Source organism: Abramis brama, assembly GCF_963993115.1.
Source record: "Abramis brama genome assembly, chromosome: 6".
Classification (NCBI taxonomy): Eukaryota; Metazoa; Chordata; class Actinopteri; order Cypriniformes; family Leuciscidae; genus Abramis; species Abramis brama.
This window is the reverse complement of record NC_139968.1, coordinates 24,557,275-24,583,081: the sequence shown is the minus strand read 5'-3', so window position 1 is coordinate 24,583,081 and position 25,807 is coordinate 24,557,275. Positions and strand designations below refer to the sequence as shown.

The following is a 25,807-nucleotide window of genomic DNA, read 5'->3' as shown; positions in this document are numbered from 1 at the left end:
ACTGCTGTGAATATGTGTAACTGTTTTTGCGCAGTTTAAAACAGGAACATTTCTGATTAACTAAAAATGTGGAGCCTACTTGTGGAAAAATCCACAGTGAAAACATTGTATCAGACTATTTTGTTTAATGTATGGATGATTCTGGAGGTGATAAATTTTTTCTTAGTGCTTTTTATTTTTTGTTTGTATCGACACCTTGTGGTCAGATATGTTAATTACGCCTTGGCGTCTGGCGCTAACTCGTGTTCAGACGAAATAGTTACATTTATGCCTCTGGCGCCATCTGGTGGTAAATATACACAAATAAAATTAAAAAACTGCCAACTACAGCAATTTGTCTTTCGTACACTTTTAAAACCAGGTCACATAAGGCAAAACCAAACTAAAACAGAAATTCAGGGACAGAGAAATATGTAAAAACTCTGAAAAGTGCGTATAACGAAGCGTTTTGAGTTCGTTGGCTCAAACGGGTTTTTTCTTATTAGATGTATTTTTGTACTAAAATATAATCGTTTTGATCCAATAATTTTACGAATTGTTACCTGATATGTAAACAAAACCAGTAATGTAAGCAGTCTCTATAAAAATATTTTTAAAACACGTATTCCGTAATCACAAACTGCGGTTACTGGTTCAACCAGTCAGCGCTGAGAAAAGTAACAGTAGCGTTATAAGTATACTGGGACACCTTAATAGCATTGAACTACAAAAATACACAAAGAAGAGAAACATGAAAACTATTATTTAAACTCGTCGTATTTAATAACATAAAAGATAATTTAATAACTTTCATCAGATAAGCTCCGCCTTTGCTAACCTTTCTACTACTTTTCTGTTTTAGGCAGTTTGCAGAAAACTCGAGCGATTACTCTTGCATTCACCCTGTTGAAGATACAGTCCGCAGATCTGCTTCAGTTTGTTTGATTTGGGCATAAACTTTGAGGAAATGGCTGAACAAAGGAACGATGGCTTGATTTTCTATGTCAACGGGAAAAAGGTGCTTATTGATTATGCAATATATAATCAACGTAATTTTTGTTTACCCAAAATTTCTGGTCATGTGTTTATTGTAAAGGCTGTTAAACTGTAACTTGTTTGGTTGTGAACCTGTTGTCAAGCTCAATCCTCATAGTAATACTTGCCTCATATAAAGGCATTGAATCTCATTTGAACAGAGACTGTGATTAGAATCTGTTTAAAGATATTTAAAATAATAGTAATCTGCATGCATTGAATGTAATCTGCATATGTTTATGCTTCTTGTTGACAGATAATGGAGAAGAACCCAGACCCTGAGACTGTGTTGCTGTCTTATCTGAGGCAGAAATGTATGTTTGCACGTTTTAATAAATGTGCATAATAAATCTATCTATCTATCTATCTATCTATCTATCTATCTATCTATCTATCTATCTATCTATCTATCTATCTATCTATCTATCTAATAAGGTTTGTTGATGTTAATTTTCAAGTGATACCGTGGATCATTTTTAGAGGAGATTAATCTGCAATTCTGAATATTATTGGTTTATTTTAACTGTTTAGTTTTGCACTGTGTGTGTGTGTGTTTAGTGCGGTTAACAGGCAGTAAGTACGGCTGTGGTGGAGGAGGATGTGGAGCCTGTACCGTCATGGTGTCCAGATACGACCCTCAGACCAAGAGCATCAAGTATTTCAGTCACTCTCTCTCTACTTTTTTTCTTTTCATCACACTGTTTTATTAATGGGTCTGACCCATGATAGTACTCCTCTTTTTCTCCCACTTTTCACTCTTGAAAATCAAGATTCAAACTCAAATTCTAGGCTGTTTTTAGTCAAATTTTTCAAGGAAGATAGCCCTCATAATAAATCACTTCCGAATGCATGTAAGAAGCTATTTTTTCTTCTTCACTGGCCAGTCATTCGTCGGTGAATGCTTGCCTGCTTCCTGTGTGCCAACTTCATGGAGTGGCAGTGACGACCGTTGAAGGCATCGGAAGCACCAAAACCAAACTACACCCGGTCCAGGTATCGGATTCACATTATAATCTATACTTGCCCAATCCAGATTATGAGATCCAGATCAGGAAATTAGTATGCAGACAGATTATAATCCAGGTTAATATATTAGGTCACTGCCAGTTATAGATTACACTCAGTCCTGATTATGAGATTAAATCACAGACAGTTGAGATATCATCTGATCATAACTTGATTTTCATCCTAGTTTGCATTTAGGTCAGTGGCATGATGCCTAATTGTTTTTCTCACCTATTAATAAAAAAAACGGCAACATTAAAATGCAATTTATATTGCATTTAATGATAAAAAAAAATATTTTTTGTTCTTAATTGATTATAATTAAACTAGTATAATAAAGAGTAATATAAATTAAAGTAAATAAGTAATATATATATATATATATATATATATATATATATATATATATAAACATAATTTTTGTAATATAAATATAACAAATATTTATCTAAACAAAAATATATTTTTTATTCTTTATTTATGAGATTTAAAATTAATTATGTATTATAATTATGATTAATGTGTGCATATATATATATATATATATATATATATATGCATATATTACATTTTAATATATATTAAAATGTAGACAAATATGTATTACTTCAATTAATACACATTAATGTAATATATATATATATATATATTTAAATACAGGGTATATAGTCAACATGGACACTTTAACACATCATTGACAGTATATGTGTGTTCTGTTCATCAGGAGCGTATAGCAAAGGCTCATGGGTCTCAGTGTGGGTTCTGTACTCCTGGGATGGTGATGTCCATGTATGCATTACTGAGAAACAACCCACAGCCAACTTTGGAAGATGTAATGGAGGGTCTCGCTGGTACAGTGACACAAACACGATTTTAAATCTACTAAAACCTTAAGAACCTTTTGACCAATCACGAATGTTCCTATTGCAGGTAATTTATGCAGGTGCACAGGGTACCGCCCAATCGTTGATGGCTACAGAACCTTCTGTGAGGTGAACAGCTCCGGCGTCCAGATTCATCCTTTATTTGATTCGTTTCAGCGGCTGAATCATGTGGCTCTCAAAACCCTTTATGGATTTGTAGCTGCATATCCGTGTCTAATATTCTTGTTTCATCTCAAAGCGACCCATTATGACTCCACATATTTTGATGCAATTTTTTTTATTTTTGTTTCTTTTTTTAAACATCTTGGTCTGTGGTTGACATTTAGTGATACACAATCTGGTAACTGCATGTTACAATGTGACAGTCATTTAAACACTTTTCTGTTTTTTGTTGTTTTTTTTCCACTTGAGGTTTAACTGACATTTGTGTGTTGCATTACATGTGCATTTACGAACATGAAACTTTTTCTGTTATTTTTGTAGAGTGAAAACTGTTGTCAGTTGAATGGCACCGCATGCAGTTTGGCCAATGGAAATGGATCCGTGGAGCCCATAGAGAATGTGAGTATCTTCATCTTGACCAGGGTTAATTTAGTAAACTTATTGCACTCACTTTTGTCCTATTTTATTGTACTGCTGGACTTTGACTTTTTAGTTGTGGTAAAACACACACACACACACAAAGTGCAGATAAATGGAGTTATTGTCTCACAAAAGCCGATTCTCAACTGCCGAAACAAGTCGTCAGTAATTCTAGTATTAAATCTTGCAACATATCTACATAACAATGTAACAAATATGCATAATGCCAGCTTATGGTCTTCACTGGCTGCCTGCGAGCAACATCTACTTTGCTCCACGCTCAAACACTGTAGCCGACGCCTTGAAGAGTTTGGTTTGTGTTGCCGACATGTTGAGAAGACGCTATTTTCAGCACTGTGAAAAAATCTACTTTGCATGCAATTCCAAGGATGAGTTTTCGAGCTCGAATTAATACGGTAAAACCGACACCATCGTTATTGTTCGTATTACTGTGTATCCAGTGCTGAGGAAGCTCTGGAGCTTAAATTCAGATATAGTAATGGGCGTTTAGTTTCCGACATGCACTGTAACCGGTAGACCAATCACAACAGACTGGGCCATCTGACCAATCAGAGCACAGTAGACCAATCACAACAGACTGGGTCATCTGACCAATCAGAGCACAGTAGACCAATCACAACAGACTGAGCCATCTGTCCAATCAGAACAGAGTAGACCAATCACAACAGACTGAGCCATCTGTCCAATCAGAGCAGAGTAGACCAATCACAACAGACTGGGTCATCTGACCAATCAGAGCACAGTAGACCAATCACAACAGACTGGGTCATCTGACCAATCAGAACACAGTAGACCATTCACAACAGATTGAGGCATCTGACTAATCAGAGCAGAGTAGACCAATCACAACAGACTGGGTCGTCGGGCCAATCAGAAAAGAGTAGACCAATTACAACAGATTGAGCCATCTGGCCAATCAGAACAGGGTATGCTCCCGGAAAGGAGGGGTAAAGAGAGACCAAATCCTTTATCAATCCATTTCAGACATGCTGAGAAAAGAAGTGAGAAAATTAAAGTGTTTTTTGACCTTGGATGCATTTAAACCTAATTAAAAATCACTTGCGCTTAGTGGATTGAATGATGTAATAGTTATTTTTGTGTTTAATAGGGTCATCCAGAACTGTTTTGTAAAGAGGACCTGCTCCCCTTCGACCCAACTCAGGATCTGATCTTTCCCCCTGAACTCATGGTTTGTCAGACTCATGTTTTTTTCAAAACTTAATTCCTTAATTCTTTAATTCCTTAAAGATTATGTTATGTAAATATGACTAAGCTGTAACAAGGGTCGCCGTTCAGGTCTAGTTTATTATTCACTTGATTTTAGGCTTTGTCTGTCAGAAGTTAAAATGCTATTATCAACTAAACAACACATTTTAAAAATATATGCCATCAATTCACAGTCTATTTTTGTGTTTAGAGAATGGCAGAGATTAAGGACCAAACCATTCAGAAGTTTTGTGGGGAAAGAATTACCTGGATCAGCCCTGGATCTCTAGATGAGCTGCTTCAGCTGAAGGCTGATTACCCACAAGCCCCTCTTGTCATGGGCAACACCAACATAGGTTTCATATGGGCAAATCGTGGCCAAACCTAAAAAAACTCTTAATATATTGTTGTGTGCTATTTCAGCATTATCAGGCCACTATGACATTTCCCCTATTCTATTCTATTCTATTCTATTCTATTCTATTCTATTCTATTCAGGTCTGGACATGAAGTTCAAGGGTATCTTCCATCCTGTAATAATATCACCAACACGAGTGCCAGAACTATTCAAAGTTACCCAGAGATCAGAGGGTATGTGTGATTTAGTACTTCAACTTAACCTTATTCCAGTTAGTTTTATTGGTAACACTTTACATTAAGGTTTCATTTATTAACATTAGTTAACTATGTAATTTAACATGAACTAACAATGACAAATACATTTATTAATCCTAGTTAATTTTCTGTTAATATTGTTTAATTGAGCTGAGCTAACATGAACTAACCATGAACAGTTAACTAACGTTAACAAAGATTAATACAAAAAAATTTAGCAAATGTATAGCTCATCTTTAGTTAATGTTAATTAATGCATTGACTAATGATAACTAATGGGACCTTGTTGTGAAGTATAACTGTTTTACATACATTTTTTGTTTTTTTTATATTATATATGTATTATTTTCATTTAAGTTTTGTAAGTTTAAGTTTTTCATTTCATATATTTTATTTTATATTTATTTCTGTAAACAAATAGTATTTGTAATAGTTTTAGTGGTCACACTTTATATTAGTTGTCCTTTAACTATATACTTGCATAAAAAAAAAGTTAGTTACAATGTACTTATTGTGTTCATATTGTATTGCAAAACACCTTTGCTGCTATTGAGGTGGAATACGGGTAAGGTAACATTTTAAGCCAGGTGATGCAGTTACACATTACATGTACTTACTATAGTAATAACAGTAAATTATGCTTAATTACAAGAGATTAACCTAAACCAAACCATAATCCCAACCGTAACTATAGTAAGTACTTATTTGAGTAAGTACAATGTAACTACGTCACCTTAAAATAAAGTGTAACCACGAGATGGGTTTGGTGGTATGGGTAGGTTAAGGGTTGGGTTAAGGTGTGAAGGAAAGGTCAACAACAGTGTAATTATAGATGTATATAAATTAATAACAGCTGTAATTACATGCAGTTATTTTTAAATAAAAATACAATATCAAAACATCTATGTACACAATAAGTGCATTGTATCAAATAATTTATTTAAATATTAGTACTTAGTTGTTATAGACACTTAAATATATAAAGTGGGACTGTTTTAGTTAACAAGAACAGCACTCCACAAGGGTAGAAAATATATATAAAAATATTTTGCCACAAGAATAGTGCAACCCAATAAAACCATCTTGTGGATATGTCACTACAATGAGAAAATATTCAGAAAATTATTTATAATGTAACAATGGCAAAAGTCAAATTTCGATATTTTTCATGTCTGTCCTTTAAAGGTGAAGGATGTAGTTTCTATGAAACTAGTGGGACCTTGCGAACTTAAATAAAGCATATTTTAGAAAACGCCCCTTTTGCATGTCGCGCCTCCCCCAACTTATAACTTCACAAATACAGGTGCTTGTGAAGGCATGTTTCAACAGGTAAAAGTAGCTACTTTGAATAAAAGGTCCAACATATTAGGAATACTTTTAGCTGTGTTGCTATGTGTCATGATGAGTAAGCAATTGAGTAGACTGAAGCTGCGTCCGAAATCGATTACTTCCTGGCTATATAGTATGCGAAAAACAGTACGCCAAAAGAATAGTATGTCTGAATACATAGTACTCGAAAAAAAAGTCCACTTCTTCTGCCGAGATTCTGAAGTGTAAATTGAACTGAATTTAATTTATACTACTGTATATATAGAGTGTACTTTTTTAACATTCGTGAAGTAAATTCAAATGTAGTACCTACTCAGACAGTAGGCCTATGCGATTTCGGACGCAGCGTGACACTCTGTCTAGAGCAAACGTGAATGTCTCGCTTATCCACCTTTTTCCTAACCAGCTGTGTTTTAGATTAGGTTAAGGTGGAAAGAGATTGACAGATCTGAGCAGAGCGCTGTCAATGTTTCTATGAGGCCTGGGAGGCTCAGTGTTTACACTTTTGGGGGAGATGCATGAATGGCATACTAATGGTAGTCAATGAGCTATAAACCGGGTTACGAATGTATTTTAACAACAACAACAAAAAAACTTCACCTTTAAGTAGCATTAATGAATGCTTTGTGTTTGTAGGTGTGTGTGTTGGAGCAGGGTGCAGTATGTCTGTTTTGAAGAGTGTGTTGGAAAGAAGTATAAATGGTTTCCCGCCGGAGAACACACACTTGTTTCGGGCTCTTCTGCTGCAGTTAAACCTTGTGGGCGGACAGCAGATCCGAAACGTGGCTGTAAGTGTAAACAGACCCTGAATGCACAACGTCACTCTTGCTACACTCACAAATATTTCTCAGTCTCTTATGCTCTGTTCCAAAACCTCATTCTGGCCTCATTTAAACTACTAAACTAATAAAAAAAAAAGGTATCATAAAGATATTTAAGCTAAAATCAATAATAAATAAAGCATAATACTTTATTATTTTTAAATAATTTTAATATTTGAGCACTGAATCGCCAAATTAAGGTAGAATCAGCAAGTTATTTTAGTATTAATGATATACTATTATAGTATTTATTACTGGTTTGAAATGGCTTTTATTTTTATATTTTCAGTTTTTATTTTAGTTTAAGTTGTATTAATTTTGTCATGTTTTTGTCTTTTTTGTCATTTCTAGTTTTATTTTTAATAATTTTAATTTTAGTTCTTTAACTTGTTTGAATGTTGAAGTACGCCATCAAAATGGAGCTATTTTAAATATTTTTCTTTGTGTGTGTTTATATTATTTATTATTTTGTTTGTTGAAATATGTAGACACTGGGCGGCAATATTGTAAGCGCATTTCCAAACTCCGACCTGACCCCCGTCTTAGCTGCTGGGAGATGCACTTTAGTGGCACTTTCTAAAGGTGAGCCAACTTTAATGATTTAAAAGTTGTAAAGTGTAAGGTAACACTTTATTTCAATAGTCCACTTTAGACATTCTTCTTACTATAAGTAACTTTGCAACTATATGTCAACTACCAATCATTAGAGTGTTAGTAGACTGTCTGCTTAATATCTGTTAACACTTTATTCTGATGGTCCGCTGTAACGAAGTTAAAGGCTCAGGGAAGGAGGAGGTGCGAACCAGTGAACGTTTAACATGACTTTTATAATAAAATAAACAAAAACAACATAACGAAAGGAAAATGGCAGCTCTTCACGGATGACTGCCACATAAACTAAAACAAAACACCAAAGTAAAGTCTAGTCCTGGTTCTTTTGTCCTACCGGAGCTTCTCCATGGGACTCAAGACTGATGTGGCGCTCATTAACACTGGTGTAACGGAGGCCAGCTAGTAAGAGCTGTGTGTTTAAACCTCACTCACTTGGTTTAAACCTCAAGAGGGGCACTACTACAATCTTTAGCGTACTTGTTAGAACGCCCGTCTCCCATGCCGGAGACACCGGTTCGAATCCCGCTCAGAGCGGGTTGAGTAAGACTGGTTACATTTGGTGTCGTTACCCGAATGGGAGTGAGGTTTAGGGGGTTGAGTGTAGCGGAGGCCAGCTAGTAAGAGCTTTGCAAGTAAACCTCACTCCCTTGGCCTCAAGAGGGGCATTAGCGAGTGTCCCTAGATACTGTGATCTTTAGCGTACTTGTTAGAACGCCTGTCTCCCATGCCGGAGACACCGGTTCGAATCCCGCTCAGAGCGGGTTGAGTAAGACTGGTTACATTTGGTGTCGTTACCCGAATGGGAGTGAGGTTTAGGGGTGTGAGTGTAGCGGAGGCCAGCTAGTAAGAGCTTTGCAAGTAAACCTCACTCACTTGGCCTCAAGAGGGGCATTAGCGAGTGCCCTAGCAAGTGTCCCTAGATACTGCGATCTTTAGAGTACTTGTTAGAACGCCCGTCTCCCATGCTGGAGATACTGGTTCGAATCCCACTCAGAGCGGGTTGAGTAAGACTGGTTACATTTGGTGTCGTTACCCGAATGGGGGTGAGGTTTAGGGGGTTGAGTGTAGCGGAGGCCAGCTAGTAAGAGCTTTGCAAGTAAACCTCACTCCCTTGGCCTCAAGAGGGGCACTAGCTACTAGCTAGAGACTGTGATCTTTAGTGTACTTGTTAGTACGCCTGCCTCCCATGCCAAAGATACCGTTTTGAATCCCACTCGGAGCGGGTCGAGTAGGACCGGCCCTGCCCTGCTTGCCGCCAACAGACATTCTACTGACTATAAGTAACTTATAGTTACTCAAAATAATGAGTTAGTTGACATGTAGTTGCAAAGTTAAAGTTAGTAGAATGTCTAATGTGGACTAAAGTGAAATAAAGTCTAAACGTGTAATTTTGTTTAAACCAGTTCTAGATGATATCTAATATTTCAGACCACAGAAATGTCACATTTTGCATTAATTCTGAAAGTAGTTATGTTCCTCAAGGAGGATATTTTGACACGCGTCTCAATTTCTACTAGATGGACGAAGGAGGGTGCCTATTGATAAAGATTTTTTCCTTGGATTTGCCAAGACGGCTCTGAAGCCAGATGAGATAGTGTTGTCTGTTTTCATTCCAGCTACAAGACAGGTAAGAAATTAACCATCGACTAGCTTTTTGCGCATTGTTTGCTAAAAGATCATGGTTTTTTTGGGCAGAATGAGATCATCCATGCCTTCCGACACGCCCCGCGTAAGGAGAACGCGCTAGCTACAGTGAACGCTGGGATGCGCGTTTGGTTCAACGAGAACTCAAATGTAGTGAAGGAGATCAGTATTTATTACGGTGGTGTGGGAGCCACCATCCTCAGCGCTGACCACGTGTGCAAACAGATTCTAGGAAGGTAGGACACAAATGTACATCTTTTTGAGCTGCATTTCCTCTTGAATGGGACTAAGGCTACGTTCACATTGTCAGTCCAAATCTGATTATGTGTGCATCCGATTGGAATCCGATCTAAAATTATTAAAAAAGCATAAAAGGACTTTGCACTGGTTTTTTGCAAGGCCTTGGGAGGAGGCAACGTTAAGTGATGCGTACAGCGCGCTGGTTGATGAGATCAAACTTGGACCGTCGGCTCCAGGCGGGAAGGTGGATTTCCGCAGATCCCTGACCTTGAGTTTGCTTTTTAAATTCCACCTGCTCGTCCTCCGTTACCTGAAGGAAAAGGTATGAACGACTTTTGGAGATGGTTATCAAATGGACATAGTTTATTACACCTTTTGTTTTTGTTTTTTTACAGGATGTGACTCAGATGGAAATACCTCAAGAGATGCAAAGTGCAATTCAGCCTCTTCCTAAACACATTCAGCCTGGCTACCAAGAGTTTCAGGTAACACTATACAATCCTCCAATGGTCTCGTGGTTCTCATATGGGAAATTTGTGTTCGAATCCAGTTGCAACTTTCCTGTTTCTGCTTCATTTCTCTCTACACATCTTTTATTGTCTTGTCTGCTAACTTTTTTTCTATTAAAAGTCCACAGAAAGCAACACAAAAGTGTGTGTTTTATGTGTACAGAATGTCTCGGAGGATCAGCCAGCTCAAGATCCTGTGGGCCGACCCAAGATGCACCGGTCGGCGCTGAGTCAGGCTACTGGAGAGGCCGTGTACTGTGATGACCTTCCACACACCGATGGTGAACTTTTCCTCACAATCGTGACAAGCTCCAGACCACATGCCAAAATCACGTAAGATGCATGCAGACAGTTTGACAGTTTTAACTTTAAAAACTGTTAGAAATCTATGTGTGCAATCATTTGAATGAATGAATGAATGAATGAATGAATGAATATTCATTTAAATATCAGCAAATGAATTTACTGTCTTAAATATAGCCTTTGAAGCTGAAATGACATTGAATGTTTATTTATTTATTTATATATTGTCATAAATATAGCCTTTTATTCTAATATGGCAATGAATATTTAATTATTTATTGACATAAGTATAGCCTTTGAAGTTGATATGCAATGAATATTTAATTATTTTATTTATTGTCATAAATATAGCCTTTGAAGATGATATTTCAATTAGTATGCATGCATGTATTTATTTATTGCCATAAATATAGCCTTTGATGATAACATTTTTTTTATTTTATTTTTATTGTGAATGAGTTTGAATCAGTTTCATTTGCTGATATGGAAATGAACATTCATTCATTCATTCATCCATCATGGCGACTTCAGCATCAGCTATCCACTAATGATATAATCTCATGCTAACTGCAATAAGTTATAGTAAAAAAAATGCCTTTGATACTGAGATGACAATGGATTTTTGAGTAAAAATTAGTACCTTCACATCTAAATGATTGCCTTGTCTTACCGTCACAGTCATATTGACTTTAGTGAAGCTCTAAAGCTTCCCGGTGTGGTGGATGTGATCACAGCCAAAGACATACCAGGGAAAAAGTTCAGAACCTTCACAGGCGTTGATGAAGAACTGCTGGCTGAAGATGAGGTCTGTGTATTATTATTTTTTTATGTAAGGCATTTCTTTGAAGTATGAATTTTAATTACATACAAAATTTGCAATCGTATTCTCCTTTGTGTCCTCAGGTGACCTGTGTGGGTCAGATGGTTTGTGCTGTGGTCGCAGATTCCAAAGCTCACGCTAAACGTGGGGCGGCAGCGGTGAAGATCGGCTATGAAGATCTGCAGGATCGCATCTTCACAGTGGAGGTGAGAAGAAATAATCTGAAATGATCTGCTCCTTTTTATTCCCGTCTAACAAGATCCATTCTTAGAGCTGTTCTTGGATCTTCTTGTTTTCAGGAGGCCATCGAGAAAGAGTCTTTCTTTCTACCTAAAAGACAGATTGAGCGAGGAGATGTGGAAAAGGCTTTGAGAGAGGCCGAAAAGGTGTTTGAAGGTTAGATTGTGCTGCCATATCCATGATCAAGCACACTACCTCTCTGATCACCTGATTCATGTTTTATAACATGCTGCATCGTGTTTCATAGGAGAGATTCGGATCGGAGGACAGGAGCATTTCTACATGGAAACACAGAGTTTTCTGGTCATTCCAGTTGGGGAAGAGAAGGAGATGAAAGTTTATTTGTCCACTCAGCATCCTACATTTACGCAAGTATGTTATTATGATCAGTTACATATAGAAATTATGACATTATGTTATGATTAAGTCAGTAGCTGAGACTTTATTTTGTTTATATTTTATTTTATGTTATTTTGATTTATTATATTATATTTAAGGGTGCTCCGATTGATTGGGCGCTGATCGTTAATGTCCAATAATGAGGACAATTGAGGGACTCAAACACAACTAATAAAAAAAGGTTCAAACATTCACTGATACTCCAGAAGGAAACACGATGCATAAAACTTTTGAACAGGTTGAATATGTCCAAAATTTTCTTTTTATATATATATATTTTTTTTCATTTAGTACTGTCCTTCGGAAGCAACAGAAGATACTTACGTGTTTCCCAGAATACAAATTAAGTACAATTTACCTTCATCTTCAAATTCAAAAAGTTTTCACCCCCCGGCTCTTAATGCGTCGTGTTCAGATGACACAAAACTCGTGTGACAAATTTTCTACACGCTGAGACATGATATTATATTATACATTTAGCAGTTTATATTATATCACATATTTATTTTATTTTCGCAGATCATGGAGATAAACATGCACAAGAAAGTATAGTACAGTAGTGGAAACTTTTTTATGTTGTCTTATATTTACTTTATTTAATATTATTATATCATATTATATTATTTAGATTTTATTAATTAGATTTTATTTTTTTTATTTGTGCAAATCAGGGAGATTAGCATGTAGAATTTTTTTTTTTTCCTTTTCGTTGTAGGAGTCAGTAGCTGAGACTTTATTTAATTTAATTTAATTTTTTTGTTTTGTTTTTATTTATTTCCTTTCATTAATTTTTATTTTATTTTATATTTTTTATTATTTTACTTTATTTTTGAAAACCAGAGAGATAAACATGTACAAAAAAGTATGTTTGTTCCAATTTGTTTTAGGAGTCGGTAGCTGAGACGTTGGGAATCCCGTCCAATCGCATTTCTTGTCACATTAAGCGACTGGGCGGAGCTTTCGGAGGCAAAGTCACCAAAACTGCCATTTTGGCCTCTATCACTGCTGTTGCTGCTTGGAAGTGAGTCGAAATAAGTCGGACCCCAATCATTAGAATGAAAGATTCACAATAATTTATTTAAATTAGACATTAAATATTAATTCTCTCTCTCCAGGACTGAACGGCCAGTACGATGTGTTTTAGAGAGAGGAGAGGACATGCTGATAACCGGAGGGCGTCACCCAGTGTGGGGAAAATATAAGGCTAGTGGTTTTCCTAACACTTATTTAAAAAATTACTGTGAATGTTTATTAGCTGTTATTAGTATAGTAATTAGCTACTCTTTATTTATATAATTTACTTATATGTTGGCATGTTTCTGACTTTGACTCCAACAGGTGGGATTTATGAATAACGGGAGGATAACAGCAGCCGATTTCCAGTACTACACCAACTCCGGAAACACAGCAGATGAGTCCCTACTGGTGAGATCACTTCCTGCTTTAATAGTGGAAGCTACATGTTCAGGGTCACTGCAGACACATTTGTAAAAAACATTGGAGAACGTATATTACAGAATTTGTACAGTATCATTATTCTTATATTTCACTCTGCCAGGTCGCCGAGAAGATCCTCCTACATCTCGATAACGCCTATAATATTCTAAACTTGCGTGGGCGATCGGCGGCTTGCAAGACCAACCTGCCCTCCAATACTGCATTCCGAGGGTTCGGTGTGCCCCAGTGCATGCTGGTCATTGAGAGTATGATCGATGATGTTGCTCTTAAACTCGGCCGTCTACCTGAAGAGGTCGGTGTCATGCAGTCACAAAACAATGTTTTGCTTTTGGCCTGTTTACATCATTATACTTCATATATTACTACTGATCGAGCTAATGAACTGCTGGTGTTAATATATGGGGAATATACTGTATATTTCACATTTTTTTTCAAATATTTATATGTATATTTTCTTTCATCATTTATTAACATAAACATAAACAATGATGCTTATATGTTAATGAACTTATATGTATTTGTTTTTAACAGTTATTGACTGGCATGGACATAGCATTTGCTATGTGGCAATGATTATTTATTTAATTATTTATTCATTGATTCATTGTCATGAAAATAGCATTGCCTTTGCTGATATGACAAATGACATTTATTTATTGATTTATTATCACTAATTTAGCCTTTTTATGCTGATACGACAATATTTATTTTATTTATTGTCATGTATATAGTCTTTGCTGTTATGGAAATTAATATGTATTTGTTTATTGTCATTAATTTAGCCTTTGATGATGATATAGTAATACATATGAATGTATTCATTTATTTATTGATTGTCACGAATATAGCCTTTGCTGATATGGAAACTAATATTTTCATTAATCTTTCATTATTTTATTGTTGCAGATCAGGGAGATAAACATGTACAAGGAAGTTTCCCTCACTCACTACAAGATGGAGTTTGACCCAAAGAATCTCGTGCTCTGCTGGAACGAGTGTATGGAAAAAGCTGCCTTCAGTCAGAGACGGCAGGCCATCGATCTCTTTAACCAGCAGAACCAGTACAAAAAGAGAGGAATTGCCATAATACCCATTAAATATGGCATTGGATTTGCAGAGGGCTTCCTCAACCAGGTTACTGTGACCTAAAGCATGCTGCTGAGACTTTTAAGTTATTTTAAATGAACTCCAAATGATCTTTTGGTGTGTGTGTGTTTATAACAAAGGCGGCAGCTCTCGTGCATATTTATAAGGATGGATCTGTGCTAGTGAGCCACGGTGGGGCGGAAATGGGTCAAGGCATACACACTAAAATCCAACAGGTACCACTTCCAGCTTTCTGCACAGATCTGGGGCCATTTCAGAGTTTTTGGGCTGATATCATGTTTTCTCACAGGTGGCGAGTCGAGAGCTGAATATTCCTGCTTCTTTAATCCACATCTCTGAAACCAGCACACAGTGTGTCCCGAATACCTGCCCGTCTGCTGCGTCCTTTGGTACCGACGGCAACGGAATGGCTGTGCAGGTATATCGTATACCAGATTTTGAAGCACAAGATCAGATTGGACAACATAATTTGTTGATCTTGAAGGATTTATGTCTTCTGTCTATAGGTTTTGAAGAAATCATTAAATGTATGCATTTGGATTGTTTGGCCTTTTTATGCTTTTAATGTCCGTTTTAGGATTGTTAAAATATTTATTTTTTTTGCAGGATGCCTGCCAAATACTGTACAAAAGACTAGAGCCAATCAGAAAGAAGAATCCTGGGGGAACATGGCAGAACTGGGTAAAGTGGACAAACCATTCAAATTTCTCGTTTCTGATGCAAAATAAAAAGGATGGATACAGTAAGTAATTCTACAATATCCTGTATGCATAGTTCGGACTTTAAAAACTGATTGAATCAGCCACGTTCAAAGCCGTTGTGAAATAACCTGTAAGCTCAGTTTATTCAAAAATCTATACTATCATCTATATTTATACATAATATAATTTACGGTTAATGAACTATATTATTTGGTGGAAGATTTTTTCATTGTGATTATTATTTAATGACTAATTATTACATTTAATATTTTTAATAATAATATATATATATATATATATATATATATATATATTTAATGCAATGCATTTATTTACTTGGTGTATATTTAATCATATTACTGTTGCTGCTGTTATATAAAAGCAATAAGCCATTCAAAGTCATGTTTACAGGGACTTTACCATGTTATTTTTTTTATTGCTTTATTATTATTTTATTGCCATCACTATTTTTTTATGTATTTCATTTTTTTATTTATTTGCTTTAAATTATGTCTTTAAAGATAATGACAGCATTTTTGGAGAAGATCAGTATGTCAGCCACAGGATTCTACAGGTAAATCATCCAAATGTCCTTTAAAAGGAGTGTTTTTGTTTTCTAAATGTACTTTGAGACATAAAAGTGCTAGCTGAGAGTGTTTTTCAACAGCGTGATCTTCAGTGCATCATCAAAGACGAGAACAAAGGCTTAAAACTAGACAAAACATGGAGGTTTTGTTTGATGCTTTAGCGTTTTGTCTGTTTTCAGAGGTCATGATCTAGACATGGACTGGGAGAAGCAGGAAGGCCAGCCGTATGCTTACTTCACGTATGCCGTGTGCTGCAGTGAGGTTGAGCTGGACTGTTTGACCGGAGAGTACAGGGTAAATGCAGATATGATGCAGAAGATTTAGGGCATATACATTTTCTGCTGTTTGTTTAATCAGTGTAAAATGAATCTGACATACTGCATCTTTTCCTCATAGACCTTGAGGACGGATATTGTTGTTGATATTGGCAGAAGTATAAATCCGTCCATTGACATTGGTCAGGTAAGGTGTTCTCTATGATGTTCCCTTGCTTTGTAGAAATTAACCTTTTTAAAGACCCACTCCGATGAAAATCATGTTTTTCTAGGTGTTAACATGTTCTTGTGGCATTTTTCTGATGTTAGAGGACATATCTTGAGAAAAATAAGTTTATTTCTGAGTATTTCTGCATTCAAATGGCTGTGAATCAGTAGCAGACGCTAAAATGCCAGCTAAAATAGACTGGAGTTGTGACGTAGTAACTCCACTGGGCGGTGCCACAAGCTCATACTTCCCTCCGCCCCCGCCGCCGCCCGCGCGGCTCAGGCAGTGTTGCCAACTTAGCGCCTTTGTCGCTATTTTTAGCGACTTTTCAGACCCCTTTAGCGACAATTTTTCAAAAAAGCGACTAGCGACTAATCTAGCTACTTTTTAAACAAACCTCAGTAACCTCCAAATGTTGCCAGCATGAGTCCTGCGAGCGCGAGATTTGCTTTCTCCTTGCCGTCACACACCTCTCTCTGCGTCTACCCTGTTCAGTGAATGGCTGAGGGCAGCAGCACGGCAGCTGACAGACGTGAATGAGCAGTGTTGTTTCCACGGACGGACTTATCACTTATCTTTTGTTTTATATTTAAAGAATTTAGTTTGACCATTTTATTTTCCTTTCTTTTCTTGTGCTTATTACTTGTAATACTCACTATCACAGTGCTTTAGTTCACCCAGTTCCCGAACTCTCTCAGTTCAGATAATTTTACACATATAAAAAATAGTCATTCAATAGCTACTCGTTCTATTGTCTGACAAAAAAAATATAGTAAATGAGAACAGCTTTATTGGACATTCGGCTATATAGCCTATTATATTATATTATGTTATGTTATGTTATATTAAAATACAGTATGTAGGCATGATTTTAATGAGAAAAAACATTAGGCAGGCAGAACGCAAGTACGCCGCGATGACGTCATGAATATGCTAATTGATGTATGACGTCATCTAGCGACATTTAGCGACTTTTAGGGGAGGCGTTAGCTACTTTCCTTTGAAAATAGTTGGCAACACTGGGCTCAGGTTCTGAGGAGTAGAGAAGACGATGGCGAATCAACACCTATGTGCGGTAGCGGGTTGCAATGCTAACTGTACGTTCACACCGCCGCCGACTTGAGCGGCAAAGAAGCTCTGGCCGCCCTGTCAAGGACGCTTGTCAAAAAGTACGAGGAAGCTTGTTGACGCTTTGGCCGCTCTGACGTAGCAGCATTCTATGTTCGATCATGGGAGAAGAGAAGTGTCACACCATGAAAAGTAAACAAAATAAACAAGCAATACATTGACACTAGAAACCTTTTATAATGACAGCATTTGTATAACCGTTTTGGTCACATTATTATTTATTATTATTAATAGTGAGTGCGCGCGCGCGGCCGAGGCTCTCTCTCTCTCTCTCTCTCTCTCTGCTATCTCTCTGCGTTCTTATATGCCCTGTCAAGCGCGCCCTGTTAAACTGGCAGGACTTAAAAACACATGCAAATGATAAACTTTCACTCTGATGGTTAAACTGCAATTAATCCGATAATGATAGGAAACCCAGCAACGGCGATGATCAGCTTCTCCTCCGTTTTCTCGGAAGCTCAAGTCGGCGGCGGTGTGAACGACGGGGAGGGTCGTCTCCGTGCCAACGGCTCCCCCCACAACGCAGAGGCGAATTGCTAACAAAGAGTATAGAAGTACCAAGAGGCGAAACTCAATAGAACGTTCCATTGCAACAAACTCACCCATGCGCAGAGCTGCAGCTCCGCCATCTTGGACTGAACGCAACACAGCTGTCATAGAATTGAACGATACCGGTTCAAATTCAAAAGCGGTTAAATTAACTAAAAAGTAGTTTCTAGTTTTTAATATCTCTAGAGCAGACATATCCCATGTCTCCCGGAAGATCCGGGAGTCTCCCGCATATTGATAGCGGCTCCCTGATGCCCGCAAATTAGCTAAAATCACCCGGAATCTAAAGCGAGCGAGCAAGAGCGCGCAGCTCCAAACCGTGTAACGTTAGAGCACACGGCAGAAAGGGTGAGGAAGCGAAATATCAACATATCAACCTAAAATGTGGAACACAATTTGTTCAGATTTTTTGCTTTCATTTTCATGCAGTTCTAGAGTAAAATATATTTTGTAATATATATATTTATGTAAAATATAAATAATTATATTTTAAATTTGTACATTTTAATAAACTCAAACTTGCATAACTTTTTTCTGTTTCACTTTCATAATTTATTTCACTTCAACAATAATCTGACAAATTAAAACAAGACCAACCATAGGTCTAAATTCCAAAGCATTCTTGAATTACAACCATTTAAGTTTGGATAGTGATTTTCATGTTTATGCGAAAAAAAGGTGACACTAGTTAAAGGGTTAATTTAGTGATAACAATGAATTAATAAAGCGGTCATTTGCCAGGTTAGGTTCATATCTCTGAAAGTATGCGATTTAAAAAGCCCATTTCGAGTCTTGACAATTTCGACCAAATACATAACATTAGCAAACTGTTACTGCGGTTATGGGATAGCTTACATTAACGTTACAGCACCTGTTATCGTTGACGTTAGATCACTTTAAAGTTAATAAAAACCTTTTCTACTTTACCTCTCTGGATCTTTGGGGAATCTATGAAATGCTAGTTGATTGTTTGTACACTGGTAGTTGTTGCAGTTGATGGCAGAACACTGTTTTCTTTGTTTCCAATTATTTCCAGACATAATGTTAATGCTGTACAGTAGTTGTGCTAACGGTAAAGCCGTTGGTTCAGTCCAAAATGGCGGCCGCGCTACCGAAGCGCCACCTAGTGGCTGTTGTCAAAACTGCAACGGAGTTTCGCCTCTTGTTACTTCTATACTCTTTGGTTAATGTAAGCTATCCCATAACCGCAGTAACAGTTTGCTAATGTTATGTATTTGGTCGAAATTGTCAAGACTCGAAATGGGCTTTTTAAATCGCATACTTTCAGAGATATGAACCTAACCTGGCAAATGACCGCTTTATTAATTCATTGTTATCACTAAATTAACCCTTTAACTAGTGTCACCTTTTTTTCGCATAAACATGAAAATCACTATCCAAACTTAAATGGTTGTAATTCAAGAATGCTTTGGAATTTAGACCTATGGTTGGTCTTGTTTTAATTTGTCAGATTATTGTTGAAGTGAAATAAATTATGAAAGTGAAACAGAAAAAAGTTATGCAAGTTTGAGTTTATTAAAATGTACAAATTTAAAATATAATTATTTATATTTTATATAAATATATATATTACAAAATATATTTTACTCTAGAACTGCATGAAAATGAAAGCAAAAAATCTGAACAAATTGTGTTCCACATTTTAGGTTGATATGTTGATATTTCGCTTCCTCACCCTTTCTGCCGTGTGCTCTAACGTTACACGGTTTGGAGCTGCGCGCTCTTGCTCGCTCGCTTTAGATTCCGGGTGATTTTAGCTAATTTGCGGGCATCAGGGAGCCGCTATCAATATGCGGGAGACTCCCGGATCTTCCGGGAGACATGGGATATGTCTGCTCTAGAGATATTAAAAACTAGAAACTACTTTTTAGTTAATTTAACCGCTTTTGAATTTGAACCGGTATCGTTCAATTCTATGACAGCTGTGTTGCGTTCAGTCCAAGATGGCGGAGCTGCAGCTCTGCGCATGGGTGAGTTTGTTGCAATGGAACGTTCTATTGAGTTTCGCCTCTTGGTACTTCTATACTCTTTGCATTAACGTTACAGCACCTGTTATCGTTGACGTTAGATCACTTTAAAGTTAATAAAAACCTTTTCTACTTTACCTCTCTGGATCTTTGGGGAATCTATGAAATGCTAGTTGATTGTTTGTACACTGGTAGTTGTTGCAGTTGATGGCAGAACACTGTTTTCTTTGTTTCCAATTATTTCCAGACATAATGTTAATGCTGTACAGTAGTTGTGCTAACGGTAAAGCCGTTGGTTCAGTCCAAAATGGCGGCCGCGCTACCGAAGCGCCACCTAGTGGCTGTTGTCAAAACTGCAACGGAGTTTCGCCTCTTGTTACTTCTATACTCTTTGTTGCTAATGAGCTACTGCCGCTCTGCTGAAGCAAAGTCCCAGAAAACGGCACAGGTTTTGTGATTTTGGCTAAAAACGGCATAATCATCATTTAAAGACCACTGAGAATGTTTAAAAATAGCTCAAAATATGATCGGAGTGGGACTTTAAATACCAAAATATATAATAAAAAAATTAGTGGTTAATAGATATATCTGATTAATTAGGAATATTGGTAATTTTTTAGATTAACCACTATTGTCCAGTAACTGTACCAGAATAAAAGAAGTGTTAGCTCCCCCTTGTGTCAGGTCCAAGAGCACATTTTGAGAAAAATAATTATTTTTTAATAATTGTATTTAGTTCATAATTATCATCAGTTTTTTCATCAATAATTTTGTTTGCCTCATTTATATATTATATTATATTATATTATATTATATTATATTATATTATATTATATAGGCAAATGACCCATATACACTACTGTTCTTTTTTTGTTGTTTTTAAATCAAAGTTTCCACAAAAATATGAAGCTGTTTTAAACATTGATAATAAGAAGAAATGTTTGTTGAGCATCAAATCAGCATATAAGAATGATTTCTGAAGGATCATGTGACACTGAAGACTGGAGTAATGATGCATAAAAAAATTCAGCTTTGCCATTGCAGGAATGAATTACATTTTAAAATATATTCAAATAGAAATCAGCTATTTTAAATTGCAATATTTCACAATATTACTGTTTTACTGTATTCTTGATCAAATAAATGCAGCCTTGGCGAGCAGAAAAGACTATCCTACAATATACGTATATATGCATTTATTCATATAATACGTATGTGTGTTAGATTGAGGGAGCGTTCATGCAGGGTCTGGGTCTCTACACCATGGAGGAGCTCAAGTTTTCTCCATCTGGTGTTCTGTACACACGTGGACCAGGCCAGTACAAGATCCCGGCCTTTTGTGACGTCCCTCTGAATTTCAATGTCTACCTTTTAGCCGGCTCAACCAACCCTCATGCCATCTATTCATCAAAGGTGTTTCACTCTCACTCATTTTCTCCTTATTACGGATGTATGTACTTTTCAGTCAATTTATTTTGATTTTGTGGAACCATTGTGGTTCACTTACAAGTGCATTCAAACCTGATACAGAACCCTATTTTAGATTTTTGTGTGACTTCGTACCAATTTTTAGTGTTTTCTTTTTTGCTTTTCTAGATCTGATCTAGATGTGACATAATTGCAAACTAAAGCTTTCTGATTTTGGTGCACTTTCCCACTTGTTTTAGGGGATCGGAGAACCGATATTGTTCCTGGGCAGTTCTGTATTCTTTGCTATTAAAGACGCTGTGACTGCAGCCCGAAATGATGCAGGTTTAACTGGCCCCTTCCAGCTAAACAGCCCTGCCACCCCAGAGCGGGCATGTCTGGCCTGTGCCACACACTTCACAAAGATGGTATGAGAATTACAGTAACCCATTCGTGCTCAAGTGTCTAAATCTATATTAAACAAATCCTTAAAGATAAATATGTTTTAAACCTGAATAAAATTAATGTAATTTTGTTTTTGGTAGGTTGCACAAAGTGAACCTGGATCAACTTCTGGACCAGCTCAGCCATGGGCTCTGGACATATGAAAACAATATCATCATCCTATTATTATATTTTTATCTCACTCAAAGCTGTTGTGTTGCTCTTATCAAATCACATGACATTTATGATTTCACAGTCGCCTGCTTTAACATCCAACTATTATCAGCTGCTTGCCGAAACTAATCAACTAAAGCAAAAAACAGACAAAAGATGCTCTGCATGCAATCACGTCTCAAAACCAATTTATAGTTATGTTTATTATTAACACACTTAACATTTATGATTTTACAGTCGCCTGATTTAACATCCAACTATTATCAGCTGCTTGCCAAAACTAAAAACACACAAAAGATGCTCTGCATGCAATCACGTCTCAAGACCAATTTATAGTTATGTTTATTATTAACACACTTAACATTTATGATTTCTTTGACAGCTTGACAAGTTTAATAAATGTGAATTACATTATTCCTCATCCTACTATTGGTTATTTAAGCAAGTTACTTACTGTTTCTATAAAACATTAACTGCACAATTAAAATATCAAGGACGCTAGAAGATATAGTCCCGGACATGTCATCTAAGGTTAATTTTAGTTTGAATAGATAACCAATTTATGAGCTCAAAGTCTCCAACAATGAAAAGGAAGTTACATCTTGTTTAGGTGAGGCATTAAAAAGTTTGAATTTGGATATGTTTTTCTTCACACATTAACAGACCAGGGTTTGATTTTTACTTTCTTGTCCAGTGGATTCTGTAAAAAAGGTGATATTTAAGATTATTATCAAGAGCGAAACCATAAACCTGAAATAATATATAATAATTTACAGTATATTAAATGTATTAGATAATAAAAAATATTATATAAAGTATAAAGTAAATTATATATTATATTATAGTAATTTATATAATATTATTATTATATATAGGTAGGTTATATATTATATATTGGTAACATTAATATATATATTTCAAGTGAATTTATTCACACCCACCATCCTGGTAAAGCAGTCTTCACAGGCCATGCGTATTTTTTCCGCAGTAGCAGGAGAAGAGAAAGGAAAACTGTCACTCAGGCCTCTCTCCCTCCGTGCAGCCGCAATCGCTTCTTTAATGGCGAAGAACAAAGTGCAGCCGAAAAACACAGGAGGCTCCCCGATCCCCTAAAAATTTAAACAACCTTTTCAACCAATATTTCAACATTAATTAAAATTTCCACTGTGCATAAATATCCTGTTTTCCTCAGAAGTATGTCAGACTACAGAAGTAAAGTAGGTTGCAAACGTTGTTTTATCTGCTTAAATGATTGAAGTCTGCTGTGAACCAGCCTGACCTGAAGAGTTTTGCCATCACAGAAGCCTAGACACAACTTTTGGTGTTTGTTTTGTCTGCAATTATCACTGAGAGGTAAATATTACTAATTATTTGCCAGTTTACTTAAACAACTTTATTATTTTGTCTCAACAACATATTGTGTTGACATTCAAGGGTGTTTTGTTTTACCTTTGAAGAGTATATGGCGTGAGGATTTTCTGCGTTGCTCAGCAGATGCACGTTTAGTTGAGGAGGGATGTCACACAGAGCTGGGATTTTATATTGAGAGGGACCCCTGGTCAACAACACGCCCTCGGGGGAAAAATTCAGCTCTTCTATAGTGTAGAGCCCAATTCCCTGGACGAAACCACCCTCGACCTGTAAACACACACAGATTTACTAACTGTATGGTGACTAATTTGGCAAATAATACAACCAATATTTTAGTATTTGTTTTTTTTTAAAAGAAAATTAGAAATATTATTCACACACACGTGTATATATATATATATATATATATATATATACACATGCATACACACACACACACACATATAAAATGCAATAACATGTCTTTCGTACCTGTCCAACATCCAGAGCAGGGTTTATGCTCCGACCAACATCCATCACAATATCAGTCCTAATGTTCTGTAAAATATCATTTCACAGCCCACAAAATTTTGATATTCAAATTGTGAATGTACGCACACATAACCTGATAAATTGCAGCATTAGAATCTAGGCCAATGACATATAAATAACTGCTTATAAATCTTTAATAAAACATGTATCACAATGCATTCCATAGCCAAATGATATTAGTTTTTTAATGAATTATTTGATTTTATAAATATAGATGAATAAAAAAGACAAGCACCTTGTGATCTCCTGTCAAGCAGTCAATTTCCACCTCTGAGCAACAGGCACCGAAAGTAAAGTAATAGTATGCGCTGCCCTTACTCTTCTCCCAGTCAACACTGGTGTGTGGGCCCCTGTTATAAGTATATCATTTATTTTATATTTATACATTTAATCAACTATCAAAATATCAAAAACAAATATTTTGTTGGATGCTCAAACATTTTACCATGCGGCTACATCATGCTAAATCACGGTCGAACACTTACATGAAGAAACCTGTTGCTGACAAACTGATCTTCTGGCAATATGCTTCCACCACCTGGAAACATAGTAGGTAAGTGATTCTCCTTTGGCGCTCACTGTAAAATCTTTAATTCACTTTGTATTATACGATTGAGTATTTGGATATCACTCTTACTAACCAGTTGCTGCCAGGTGTATTGGGTATGTTTCTTAATGAGTGGCTCCAGACGTCTCATTAGTTTTTCACAACCATTCTACATGCAAAATATTACAATTTCAGTTGTGAAAAAAAAATAAAAAATGTGCATGTAAATACTTGTAAATGGATGACTGTCACTATACCTTGACCGCCATCCCGACAGCATCCGTGCCAAAGGATGCAGCGGATGGTGCAGCATTGGGCACGTTTCCTGTGCATGTCTCCTTGATGTGGATCGAAGACATTGGAACCTTCAAAATGCGACTGGCAATCTGCAATTTGTCGAAGAATGACGTTGCAAATGGCATATTTCATGTGATGTATGTTTTTGGATCCATCGTTTAACACTTGAGACTCATCGTACCTGTATGGCTTTGGTGTTGATACCTTGACCCATCTCGGTTCCCCCATGAGAAATGAGAACCGATCCATCTTTGTAGATGTTCACCAATGCTGCTCCCTGAAGAGAATAACAAGAACATTTTCCAAGATTTGAAATTCTTCATAGTAGTCTGGACTAATACCAAGGTAAAACCTTTAAAGTGGTCGTGTGAAGCTTCAAACCAAACTGCACCATTTTATGTGCAATCTCACAAGTTTTCACCCACCTGGTTATAGAAGCCCTTGGAGAATCCGATCCCAAACTTCAGTGGGACAATGGAGATCCCTCGCTTCTTCCAGTGGTTGTGGGCGTTAAACTGCTCGATAGACAGGCATCGATGGGTATAGTCGGATTTTTCTAGACACTCGTTCCAGCACCGCACCATGTCATGGGGGGAAAAGAGCTGCTTGTGGTGGGTGTAGCATTTCTCGTCCTTGTACAAGTTGATGTCTCTCACCTGTGAATTTTGATTTTTTTTTTTTTTTTCAGAGAGTTGAGCAGAAGGCCCATCAAGTTTTTAACACACCACTTATCACCACAATTTGCTCTCACTTCAGCAAATTTATGACACTTCTCAACAACTCAGCAACCT

At 36.6% G+C, this 25,807-nt stretch overlaps 2 protein-coding genes across 2 annotated transcripts in view; one reads left to right on the top strand and one right to left on the bottom strand.

The window, feature by feature from the left end:
* The first annotated feature begins 821 nt into the window (after positions 1–821).
* aox6 (aldehyde oxidase 6) lies at positions 822–22,681 on the top strand. The gene is made up of 35 exons (XM_084116874.1): positions 822–997; positions 1,271–1,328; positions 1,573–1,669; positions 1,899–2,007; positions 2,744–2,870; positions 2,950–3,011; positions 3,387–3,464; positions 4,615–4,695; positions 4,924–5,068; positions 5,211–5,303; positions 7,293–7,444; positions 7,966–8,059; positions 9,607–9,716; positions 9,785–9,969; positions 10,133–10,295; positions 10,369–10,458; positions 10,646–10,815; positions 11,464–11,590; positions 11,689–11,811; positions 11,905–12,001; positions 12,093–12,217; positions 13,132–13,265; positions 13,360–13,447; positions 13,583–13,669; positions 13,803–13,994; positions 14,609–14,836; positions 14,929–15,024; positions 15,099–15,227; positions 15,416–15,490; positions 16,032–16,084; positions 16,277–16,391; positions 16,494–16,559; positions 21,470–21,658; positions 21,913–22,080; positions 22,198–22,681. Exons 1-35 carry the CDS (start codon positions 947–949, stop codon positions 22,258–22,260), a joined length of 4,020 nt encoding a protein of 1,339 aa, XP_083973000.1. The 5' UTR covers positions 822–946; the 3' UTR covers positions 22,261–22,681.
* A 124-nt stretch (positions 22,682–22,805) lies between these two features.
* The window catches only part of aox5 (aldehyde oxidase 5), a gene marked incomplete at its 5' end in the record, with an annotated part of 67,859 nt that continues 64,857 nt past the window's right edge, over positions 22,806–25,807 (bottom strand). The window contains 10 exons of the mRNA XM_084116875.1: positions 22,806–22,970; positions 23,212–23,379; positions 23,720–23,908; positions 24,113–24,178; positions 24,408–24,522; positions 24,658–24,710; positions 24,814–24,888; positions 24,977–25,105; positions 25,198–25,293; positions 25,442–25,672. Of these exons, the coding sequence (XP_083973001.1) occupies positions 22,920–22,970; positions 23,212–23,379; positions 23,720–23,908; positions 24,113–24,178; positions 24,408–24,522; positions 24,658–24,710; positions 24,814–24,888; positions 24,977–25,105; positions 25,198–25,293; positions 25,442–25,672 (1,173 nt within the window). The 3' untranslated portion in view covers positions 22,806–22,919. The remainder of the gene's footprint in view (positions 22,971–23,211; positions 23,380–23,719; positions 23,909–24,112; positions 24,179–24,407; positions 24,523–24,657; positions 24,711–24,813; positions 24,889–24,976; positions 25,106–25,197; positions 25,294–25,441; positions 25,673–25,807) is intronic.

What these genes read in the sequence shown, in the direction of transcription:
- aox6 (XM_084116874.1), top strand. Translation starts at nt 947, where the DNA reads ATGGCTGAACAAAGGAACGATGGCTTGATTTTCTATGTCAACGGGAAA. An exon ending in TCTATGTCAACGGGAAAAAG is followed by an intron (nt 998 to 1,270) that starts GTGCTTATTGAT and finishes TCTTGTTGACAG; the next exon opens with ATAATGGAGAAGAACCCAGA. An exon ending in CTGGCTACCAAGAGTTTCAG is followed by an intron (nt 10,459 to 10,645) that starts GTAACACTATAC and finishes TTATGTGTACAG; the next exon opens with AATGTCTCGGAGGATCAGCC.